The following is a 12,094-nucleotide window of genomic DNA, read 5'->3' on the forward strand; positions in this document are numbered from 1 at the left end:
TAGCCCTAGTTGATACGCCCGAGGAATAGGCCCAAGTAGCCCCGGAAGCTTGCAATTGTGTCATCTTTTCAGGTATCAACCCCTGAGCTATGTCCGACTTAGCAACCATACTGTTTATTGCTCCATTGCATCTAAAATTACAATGAAACACCTTTTGCAGATTGTCTTCCACCATTTTGTGTATATAGACCCTATGCGTTGCCATGGTAACAGACCGCCCGCCATATCGCGGATGGCTGCCGCCACTTGCGGGTTGCATCGTCCCCACATTAACTACCTCTTGAGATCCTATGTCGCGTGACCACAAGTCGCTGTGTAGCCCGAGCCTAAATCAATGCAAAAGTGTACTGCGCTGTGCAGACCGAGACGTCCCAAATCTCTGCCGCATTTCAGATCTCCCAAGAACCCATCGGCTTTTACAGCAAATTGCTTCTTCGCACAGGGGAACACTTGCTTGGCAGCTTTGTCAGCTCTTAAGAGATTCCCCAGAGAGGACAGAAGTTTTATCACAGAAACTGATCGGCAATCTCTCCAGTTACACTCATTTGTCTTCTTAGAGACGGCCTTTTTGGCAAGTTTTTGTTTCCCTGCAGGAAGGAGAAGAATTACATGACGACCAGGTCGGTGGACAGGGTCTCCGGGGCGAGACCCTCTGCCTGCAGCGCTCTGGATAGTACAACCAGCTCTCTGTATACCCCAGATGTCTCCTGTCCTTAGGACATAGCCTGCCTCACCGGGGGCCTAAGGTTTCATCTCCAGATCCAAGATTGTTTGTCCCCAAATCCTGGTTGTTGCTGATGTTTGAGGTTCTTACAACCATTGTTCACATTGTGCACGTTTTCCTGCTGCTGCACATGTTGCACAGGGAAAGAAAAAACATGGCTGCCTTTTTGCAAAAACAGTGCCACGTCTGTGCACATGAATAGAGCAAGTAGCTGGCACTAATGGGGATACTGTGAGAGGCACTGACATGGAAGAACAGAGAGATGGAACTATTTTAGTGGAGCAGACTGGCACCGACATGAGGTCTCTGTGGGACTGGCACCGACATGAGGTCTCTGTGGGACTGGCACCGACATGAGGTCTCTGTGGGACTGGCACCGACATGAGGTCTCTGTGGGACTGGAATTGATATGAAGGCTTTTAGCAGCAGACACTTTTATGTGGGTTCTATGGCACTGGCACTTTTTGGGCCCTGCATGCTGGTACCACTACAGAGATTCTGTAGGGCTAATGCTGTTGTGGGGCCCTTGAGAGTCTGGCACTGTTATGGGAGGTGTCTTGTTCTGGCAATGTTATGTTGGTCTACTGGCTTCAACTGTTATTGTGTTACTGGCACTGTTATAGGAGCCATGTGTGGCAGGCACTGTTATGGGGGCCATGTGTGGCAGGCACTGTTATGGGGGCCATGTGTGGCAGGCACTGTTATGGGGCCATGTGTGGCAGGCACTGTTATGGGGGCCATGTGTGGCAGGCACTGTTATGGGGGCCATGTGTGGCAGGCACTGTTATGGGGGCCATGTGTGGCAGGCACTGTTATGGGGCCATGTGTGGCAGGCACTGTTATGGGGGCCATGTGTGGCAGGCACTGTTATGGGGGCCATGTGTGGCAGGCACTGTTATGGGGGCCATGTGTGGCAGGCACTGTTATGGGGGCCATGTGTGGCAGGCACTGTTATGGGGGCCATGTGTGGCAGGCACTGTTATGGGGGCCATGTGTGGCAGGCACTGTTATGGGGCCATGTGTGGCAGGCACTGTTATGGGGGCCATGTGTGGCAGGCACTGTTATGGGGGCCATGTGTGGCAGGCACTGTTATGGGGGCCATGTGTGGCAGGCACTGTTATGGGGGCCATGTGTGGCAGGCACTGTTATGGGGGCCATGTGTGGCAGGCACTGTTATGGGGGCCATGTGTGGCAGGCACTGTTATGGGGGCCATGTGTGGCAGGCACTGTTATGGGGGCCATGTGTGGCAGGCACTGTTATGGGGCCATGTGTGGCAGGCACTGTTATGGGGCCATGTGTGGCAGGCACTGTTATGGGGGCCATGTGATACTCACTTTTCTATTGATAAGCTATACTTATCGACCAATATTTTTCAGACCTGAATCTACAGAAAACAAAGAAAACTGTGCTGACGTGAACCCAGGGGACGAAGATGAAGACCAAGAGGACAAAGCGTTTTGGCAGCAGCCATCACAGTACACCCCAGAAAGTAGACTAGAAGCTCACAGATACATGGAGGAAAAGCGTAAATCTAAAGAGAGCAAGAGGTAAAGGAGGACACGTCAGGTGGATATGTTATCCTTCTCTTTGTATCATGGCGGTAGTATTCTCAGCGCTGGGCACAAATGACAGTGTAGACGGTCCACGGCCAAAACATCTCCAAAGAGGGAGACACAGGGCGAGTCACTGAGCCGTCGTGTTTCATGTACGCCCTGAGTATGAAGCACACAGGTCTCTGGTCCGACATCAAAATGGCCTAAATTGGCCAGTACTATGCAACATCTAGCTGAGCATGAGACCAGGGGCGTAAGAGGGGCCCTGTAATAAGAAGGACCCATACCTTTATAATAAAGTTAATAGCTCTGATCAGCTTTGGGGGCAATTTATTTCTTTGATTGCATTTTACTCATTTTGGGCTAAGAATCGTTTTTTTAAAATGATCTTTATTAAAGATTTGCTGCAGTTTTTGTTCTACAGGGTTAGGTTTTTATTCTACCTGCACAGTATCTTGCTTTCAGTTTTGCACGGAACTGTCAGGTTGCTGCTCTGATGGCTAGATGTATGGTCCTTATCTCTGAATTCCTGACAACTCATAAATACTCATTGAAGCCATATCTGTATCAGTTTGATAACAATTTTGCTTTAATGGCTGTTTATGAGCTGTCAGGAATTCAGAAATAAGGGCAGTACAACCAGTCATCAGAGCAGCAACCTGACAGTTCAGTGTGAAACTAAAAGCAAGATACTGTGCAGATAGACTGAATGTTTTCTGTTTTGCAGTTAGTTCAGCATCAATTGATAGGAAACAACCTTTTTTTTTTTTTATCTGCAATGCCCCGTTTTCCTGAATTCCATAGCGGTCACATGACATTTTCCGCTGTGTTAGTTCCCTATCCCGATGACATCACGTCTATATCTGAGGTGTGGCAAGGCTTGTAAGGCTCTGCCCTGTAGACACAACATCATCAATGACCTTGCCTCTGAGGGGGGTGTTCTCCTCATTCTCCTGGACCCTGCCCTGTGGACGTGATGTCAGTAATGATGCCATGTCTTAGGGCGGAGTTTTTCCAGCAGGACTTCAAGCAGGCTTGGATCTGGGATATTCGAGCTGGAAGAGGAAGGAGGGCAGAGACCTAAGTCTTGCACCAGGATGCAAACACTCGGTGCGGGTCGCAAATCATCATGTCATCATCTGACTTATATAATGCAGTAAGGTTGACTGCTGCGGGGATTTATATATTTATTTTTTGTGTGTAATCGGAAAACCCCCTTAACCCCATAGAACAAAAAGCTAAAAATGTTTAATAAAAACCAATTGAAAAAACTTATTTTTTATCCCAAAATGAGTAAAATGCACTCATAAAAAATTTACCCCGAAGGTGTCCATAGCCTAGGGCATCTGTCAGCAGTTTTGTCCCTATGACACTGGCTGACCTGTTACATGTGCACTTGGCAGCTGAAGACATCTTTGTTGGTCCCATGTTCATGTGCCCGCATTGCTGAGAAAGATGAAGTTTTATTATATGCAAATGAGCCTCTAGGAGCAACGGGGGCGTTACCATTACACCTAGAGGCTCTGCTCTCGCTTCTCTGCACTTTATTGACAGGGCCCGGCAGTGAGAATGTCATCATACCTGGTTCTGTCAATCAAAGTGCAGATGGCGCGGCAGTTGCAGAGAGAGCAGAGCCTCTAGGTGTAACGACAACGCCCTCGTCCTAGACCTGGTGTCCCTTGGGTTACTCGCCCTAGGGGCCGTACACTTGATGGTTCTGATTCTCTCTGATCATAGAGCACAGGGAGGGGATAGTGAGGATGGAGCTGCGGTAACTGTACAGCTACACAGTTCTGTCTATGATTGGGCAGAGCGATTCATAAGTGCTCTGCCCATGTTGTAATGCTGGAGCTGAGGGAATCTGCACGGGGGGCACTTTCCCTGAGAGGGAGAGTCCTTAAGTCGTGTTTTATCCTGGCTCTTTTCTCTGGTTCTTTCAGATACATGCCCTTTAACAATAAAAGCCCTGCAATAACCTAGGCTTGTACTGCCTTCAGTTGTCACTGTAAATGTCTTTGTCTTGTGTCCCCAGAAAGCCGCCTTCTCTTTGGTAATAGCCGGCGGCAGAGCAGCGCACGCTGTGATGTCTGTCGCCGCAGTGATCGGGCTCCGTCTTACATTGCCAGCCTTTGAATTTTTTTCATATAGTGTCAGCTTTTTATCTGTTTTATGCTTACGGTGATTTTCACACAAAGCTATAAATGAATTCTTTTCCATTTCCATTTTCTTTACAAATAACCTAACAGCTAAAATGTAAAGGAGGGGGAGCAATAAAAGAATGCTTTCTAGCGTAAACTACCAACCAGTATAGGTCACATCAAGACATAACTAAACGATCTCTGAAAGTGCCCTTCAAGGGGGTGGGGAAAGTCAGGCTCCTCCCCACTTTGAGTCTTCTTTCGACAACTCATCATAGACAAGAAGGTCACCTGGCAAGAATCCCAAAAGGATAATAATAATAGTACTTGCTTCTTCAGTCCCGCACCGATCCAGCGCAGACACTTCGGCAGTCCGTCTGGTCTTTGTTTAAAAGTGGTTGGAAAGTGACTGCTGTAGCCAACTGGTGCCCTCAGCTGCCAAATGCTGTACTGCTGGCATCATCACTCAATGATAGGAGCCATGATGCCAGAGGATTGGGCATGCTGAAAATCCAAGTTGTGCTGCCCCCATGTGCTGTAGGCTTGATGCTGCTTTTACATTAGATGGGCCAACAGTGTCTAACTGGTGGGATCTACCAGCTGACTTCTCCATGGCCCCTTTATCCTCGGCATCGGTGGGCCTCCCAGCTGTTGTCCCCCACCCATTAGACATTTCTTATGGACAGGCCATCAAGATGTATGGAGGGCAAATCCCTTCAAGGATCCAGAGCCCCATCCACCGATTTGTAGTGTAATTTATTGCAGAATCGGGTGCAGAAACCGCACCACAAATCCACAGACCACATAGGAGGCTTGTCCGATCCACCGGATCACTGTCTGTGGTCATCATCATTATATAATACCACGTAATACACAGTCCAGTCCCATTATTCAGACCTATTTTTTATGTCGGCAGCGTGTAGCTCATGAACAAAGTTCTGTGTGCTGAGCAGGCTCGGTGGGTATATAAGGTGTGGTGAGCTGGCTCAGTGGGTATATAAGGTGTGCTGAGCTGGGACGGTAGGTATATAAGGTGTGCTGAGCTGTCTCGGGGGGTATATAAGGTGTGCTGAGCTGTCTCGGGGGGTATATAAGGTGTGCTGAGCTGGCTCGGTGAGTATATAAGGTGTGCTGAGCTGGGACGGTAGGTATATAAGGTGTGCTGAGCTGGGTCGGTGGGTATATAAGGTGTGCTGAGCTGTCTCGGGGGGTATATAAGGTGTGCTGAGTTGGCTTGGTGGGTATACAAGGTGTGCTAAGCTAGGTCGGTGGGTATATAAGCTGAGCTGGCTCGGTGGGTATACAATGTGTGCTGAGCTGAGTCGTTGGGTATATAAGGTGTGCTGAGCTGGATCAGTGGGTATATAAGGTGTGCTGAGCTGGGACGGTAGGTATATAAGGTGTGCTGAGCTGTCTCGGGGGGTATATAAGGTGTGCTGAGCTGGGTTGGTGGGTATATAAGGTGTGCTGAGCTGGTTCGGTGGGTATATAAGGTGTGCTGAGCTGGCTCGGGGGTATATAAGGTGTGCTGAGCTGGCTCGGGGGGTATATAAGGTGAGCTGAGCTGGTTCGGTGGGTATATAAGGTGTGCTGAGCTGGTTCGGTGGGTATATAAGGTGTGTGATAGTCATAGACATATCCCTCGCTGCTGTGATGGGTAAAAGGGGAGATTTATCCGAGTTCCAAAAGGGGATGATTATTGGCTTTCAGGCCGTGAGTGGCGGTATTTCTGACACTGCGCAGTGTGAACTGTTCGTGTGCTGATGTGGTAACAGTTTTCAGTGGACAAATGACACCGTTGTGAATAAGTGACGTGGAAACTGAGGAGCATCACAAACCATTGATGTGAGAGGTGAATGTCGGCTGCGGAGGAGCCGCTCACCACCAAAACGAACCAGGGGGCACCAGACATGTGTCTAACACAACCGTTCAGCAAACCCCACTGCGTATGGAGCAGTGGAACAAACACCCTGCAGCCATTGCTGGAAGAACACAAGCTGGTGGAGGCAGCGTTATGGTCTGCGGAGGGTTCTCCTGGCATTCTCTGGCCCACTCATCCATGTGGAAGGCACTCTCAACTGATTTGGGTATGAATCCATGCCTGCCGATCATGTACACCCATCCATGCTGATTGTCTCCCCAGGGGTGGATGGGATCTTCTAGGAAGGACAATGCGACGTGTCACACAGCTAGAAGTGTCTGACATTGGGTGGAAGAGCAAAGACTTCCAGGTACTACCCTGGGCTGCTAATTCCCCAGACTTGAAACCACTTGAGCATCTGTGGGACCACCTCGATCGTCATGTTTGCTCTATGGACCCTCCCCCGCGCCCCCTCCAGCATGGCTTCAGATACCTGTGACAACCTACCAGGACCTTATGGAGTCACTCCGGGCCCCTCTAGCTGCTGTCCAAGCTGCAGACAGGAGTTATTCTAGATATTATCTGGTTGTGAGAATAATGTGACTCCACTGTGTATAATGTATATAAACATCACATTGTGAGGTCACAGCCTGACCATTACACAGTAACCGGTGGCTCCACGTAGAAGGCACTTATCTCTTCCTACAGACCCATGCAGCTGAATGGAGGAGCGGACACGTGTGTCTGCCGCTCCATTCAAATGGAGTAAGACCCCCGTTCTTGACTCCAGCTGATCCCCTATGATAGGGGATGAGTCATTGTAATGGGACAACCCTGCCTAATGTGTTTCCAAAAAAATTACATGGATGAGATCTCTGAAAACTCTGGGGCCCACAGACACTAGCGAAGCATAAGGTTATGTTCACACACAGCTGACTTGTGGCTGGACATCCATCCCATTCATTTGCCTACAGAAGGTGCATGCGATGGGAGGGGCACAGAGATTTCCAAAAAACTAATTTGCCCTGTGTCCATACGCTCTTAGGGTTCATGCACACGACCGTTGTGTGGGTCAGATGCGAACCCATTCACTTCAATGGGGCCGCAAAAGATGCGGACAGCACTCCATGGGCTGTCCGCATCTGTGGTTCCGTTACGTGGCCCCGCAAAATAAAAAATAGAACATGTCCTGTTCTTGTCCAAGAATAGGCATTCCTATCATGGGCCGCCCGTTCTGTTCCGCAAATTGCGGAACGCAAACGGCCGGAATTCACGTTTTGCAGGACTGCACAACACGGCGCGGTCGTGTGCATGAGCCCTTAGGGTGCAGCCACCATAGGGCGAGACTTTAAATCCTTGATGAACCGGTGTTCTGTGCAGACTTCACCCCGTACAAAGGATGCAGGCCGTTTCACGAGATGTGACGGGGACGTATCTGTCCCATAATCTCAGAATAGTTTTTTCTTTCTGCCTCAATGTTTTTTTTTTTTCGCTTCAGTGAAGACGGAAAGAAAGTGAAACCTCCGAGGACGATGATCACACAGGACGGACGCGCTCTGAACGTTAACGAACCCAAGTAAGCAACTGACCGAACGAGAGACTGAATGAAGTTTGTGTGGAGCTGTTAATAACCGCCTGTTGTGCTCGGAGCCAGTGCCGCAATCTTCCATAACAAAAACACATCTGACAGATCTGTAAAGCTGCGCGGCGCCTCGCGTCCCGCTGAGTTTCCCCGTTAATTATAGCCGCGTCCTGGAACCAGGCAACCGGGGAATTATCATTCATTGTAAACACTGATGTGAGAAATGAGAGGCTCTGCCGCTTCCTGTCAACTTAGATTTCCATGCAAACACAGAAGAACATTTGGCAGATTCATATGCTGCAGTTCACCGCGGATGCCGTACGTAGTGCGCTAATTAATAGACTTATTTATAGCACTGCGAATCCCAGTATCATCCAGTCCCCAAATACCATGATAATTGTCCATTTAGTTCCTAGTTGTCACCCAGAGTGAAAGGGTAATATTAAACAACAGTTTATGTATATCGTGTCAGTAGGGGGGCAGTATTATAGTAGTTATATTCTTGTACATAGGGGCAGTATTATAGTAGTTATATTCATGTACATAGGAAGCAGTATTATAGTAGTTATATTTTTGTATATAGGAGCAGTATTATAGTAGTTATATTCTTGTACATAGAGGGCAGTATTATAGTAGTTATATTTCTGTACATAGGAGCAGTATTATAGTAGTTATATTCTTGTACATAGGAGCAGTATTATAGTAGTTATATTCTTGTACATAGGAGTCAGTATTATAGTAGTTATATTCTTGTACATAGGGGCAGTATTATAAGAGTTATATTCTTGTACATAGGAGGCAGTATTATAGTAGTTATATTCTTATACATAGGAGCAGTATTATAGTAGTTATATTCTTGTACATAGGAGGAAGAATTATAGTAGTTATATTCTTGAACATAGGGGCAGTATTATAGTAGTTATATTCTTGTACATAGGAGCAGTATTATAGTAGTTATATTCTTATACATAGGAGCAGTATTATAGTAGTTATATTCTTGTACATAGGGGCAGTATTATAGTAGTTATATTCTTGTACATAGGAGTCAGTATTATAGTAGTTATATTCTTATACATAGGAGGCAGTATTATAGTAGTTATATTCTTGTACATAGGAGTCAGTATTATAGTAGTTATATTCTTGTACATAGGAGCAGTATTATAGTAGTTATATTCTTGAACATAGGGGCAGTATTATAGTAGTTATATTCTTGTACATAGGAGCAGTATTATAGTAGTTATATTCTTATACATAGGAGCAGTATTATAGTAGTTATATTCTTGTACATAGGGGCAGTATTATAGTAGTTATATTCTTGTCCATAGGAGCAATATTATAGTAGTTATATTCTTGTACATAGGAGCAGTATTATAGTAGGTATATTCTTGTACATAGAAGGCAGTATTATAGTAGTTATATTCTTGTACATAGGAGCAGTATTATAGTAGTTATATTCTTGTACATAGGACGCAGTATTATAGTAGTTATATTCTTGTACATAGGAGGCAGTATTATAGTAGTTATATTCTTGTACATAGGAGGCAGTATTATAGTAGTTATATTCTTGTACATAGGAGTCAGTATTATAGTAGTTATATTCTTGTACATAGGAGGCAGTATTATAATAGTTATATTCTTGTACATAGGAGCAGTATTATAGTAGTTATATTCTTGTACATAGGAGCAGTATTATAGTAGTTATATTCTTGTACATAGGAGACAGTATTAAAGTAGTTATATTCATGTACATAGGAGCAGTATTATAGTAGTTATATTCTTGTACATAGGAGCAGTATTATAGTAGTTATATTCTTGTACATAGGAGCAGTATTATAGTAGTTATATTCTTGTACATAGGAGCAGTATTATAGTAGTTATATTCTTGTACATAGGAGCAGTATTATAGTAGTTATATTCTTGTATATAGGAGGCAGTATCATAGTAGTTATATTCTTGTATATAGGAGGCAGTATCATAGTAGTTATATTTTTGTACATAGGAGGCAGTATTATAGTAGTTATATTCTTGTACATAGGGGCAGTATTATAGTAGTTATATTCTTGTATATAGGAAGCAGTATTATAGTAGTTATATTCTTGTATATAGGAAGCAGTATTATAGTAGTTATATTCGTATACATAGGAGCAGTATTATAGTATATTCTTGTACATAGGAGCAGTATTATAGTATATTCTTGTACATAGGAGCAGTATTATAGTAGATATATTCTTGTACATAGGAGCTAGTATTATAGTAGTTATATTCTTGTACATAGGAGCAGTATTATAGTAGTTATATTCTTGTACATAGGAGCAGTATTATAGTATATTCTTGTACATAGGAGCAGTATTATAGTATATTCTTGTACATAGGAGCAGTATTATAGTATATTCTTGTACATAGGAGCAGTATTATAGTATATTCTTGTACATAGGAGCAGTATTATAGTAGATATATTCTTGTACATAGGAGCAGTATTATAGTAGTTATATTCTTGTACATAGGAGGCAGTATTATAGTAGTTATATTCTTGTACATAGGAGCAGTATTATAGTAGTTATATTCTTGTACATAGGAGGCAGTATTATAGTAGTTATATTCTTGTATATAGGAGGCAGTGTTATGGTAGTTATATTCTTGTACATAGGTTGCATTATTACGGTATTTATATTATTGTATATAGGAGCAGTAATTCTACACGGGTGTCATTAGTGATAAGATGATTTCTCTTTACTGACACTCTTATGTACAGATTGGATTTCTCTTTGGTTGATGATGACGAGAACAATCAGTTCATCTTGGACCTCGGGATCTACCGGTATGTTTTTGGTGTGTACACTGTTCTTATATTTCAATGGATAATATTATAGCTCATAAACATTTCATTATTACTAATGTAGCTTTTTTGGTATTTGGAAAAAAATTGCAGAAAATAATGCACTAACACAATAGATGCAAACATTATATATGGACTAAGCCGTCATTCTGATATCATAAAATCTGGACTCTCAGCCAATATATTTTGATCAAAACACATCTGTGCCAGCCTACCAGTGCCAAGTCTCAGTCAGGCAGGTCCTACTCTAAACTTACCTATGCCATTGGGCATCTACATTTAGGAGGGTAGACCCTGTACATATAGTGTGCTGCTCCTTGTTACCTCTGTGTGCACCAAGCAACCAATGAGAGGAGGAACACGCACAGCTATATGTACCACCTAGTCAAGGTCTCCTGTGGAATTGGCGGGGCAAAAAGTGCACAAGAATGCTGCTCCCCTGATAACAGGAACACATTCACACTTGAAGATGCACCTTGGTACATATAGCTGTGTGTGCTCCTCTTATCGGTTGCTTGGTGCACATAGAGATAAATAGGAGCAGCACACTATATGTACAGGGTCTGCTCTCCTAAATATAGATGCCCAATGGCATAGGTAGGTTTAGAGTAGGACCTTCCTGACTGAGATCACCTTGGCGCGGGTAGGCGGGCACAGATGTGTTTTTTAACAAAATATATTGGCCGAGAGTCTCCGATTTTATCAGACTGAGGGTTTAGTCCATATATAATGCTTGCATCTATTGTGTTATTGTGCATTATTTTCCATGATTTTTTCCTTATAAATGTAGCCACGTACATCCGAATATTTAGTTCTCATATCGTGCAGGATGTTTTGTATCTCTGTCTTTTTTGGTGTTCCCCATATTCAGCAAAATGTATTTTTTCTTAAACATATAGCATATTTTTGTTGGATTTTTGGGTGCAAATTCAGTATTCATGTTCTGCATTAAAGATATATCACCAAAGTGCAGCGCTTTTGAATGAAGTTTAACCCCTCAGTGACCAGCGATATGCCTTTTATGGCGGTCATTAAGGGGTCTTAGGTTGGGGGCCGCCGCCTTTTTACGGTGGTCCAATCTTAGTGCTGCACAGGCCTCCCACGCAGCAGAGAGCGGGGGCAAGGCTGTAAAATAACAGCCACGCTCCTGCTTTAACGGCCCGCATTGGCAGGAATGTCGATCAGGGCTGTTTAACCCCTTACATGCCGCAGGCAATAGTGACCGCCCCTGTCTCCCATCGGCACCCTGCAAATGCAATCACTGTGTGCAGATGTCAGTGCTGGCAGGACAGGGCCTAGTGAAGGCCCCAGGCCTACGTGTATCGTGTTCCAGCAGGTTGTGCCTCTCTGGCACAGTCTGCTGGTGAATGTCAGTATAGCACTAACAGTAAAATACAT

The 12,094-nt window shown here is 44.6% G+C and overlaps 1 protein-coding gene across 2 annotated transcripts in view; it reads left to right on the forward strand.

Annotated features, from left to right (window-relative positions):
* DNAAF11 (dynein axonemal assembly factor 11) overlaps window positions 1-12,094 on the forward strand; it is a 59,045-nt gene that overhangs the window by 14,999 nt on the left and 31,952 nt on the right. For both annotated transcript variants that reach the window (XM_040432381.1, XM_040432382.1), the window contains exons 6-8: window positions 2,103-2,273; window positions 7,777-7,854; window positions 10,613-10,678. In XM_040432381.1, the coding sequence (XP_040288315.1) occupies window positions 2,103-2,273; window positions 7,777-7,854; window positions 10,613-10,678 (315 nt within the window). The remainder of the gene's footprint in view (window positions 1-2,102; window positions 2,274-7,776; window positions 7,855-10,612; window positions 10,679-12,094) is intronic.

Source organism: Bufo bufo, chromosome 5 (assembly GCF_905171765.1).
Source record: "Bufo bufo chromosome 5, aBufBuf1.1, whole genome shotgun sequence".
In the NCBI taxonomy this organism is placed as follows: Eukaryota; Metazoa; Chordata; class Amphibia; order Anura; family Bufonidae; genus Bufo; species Bufo bufo.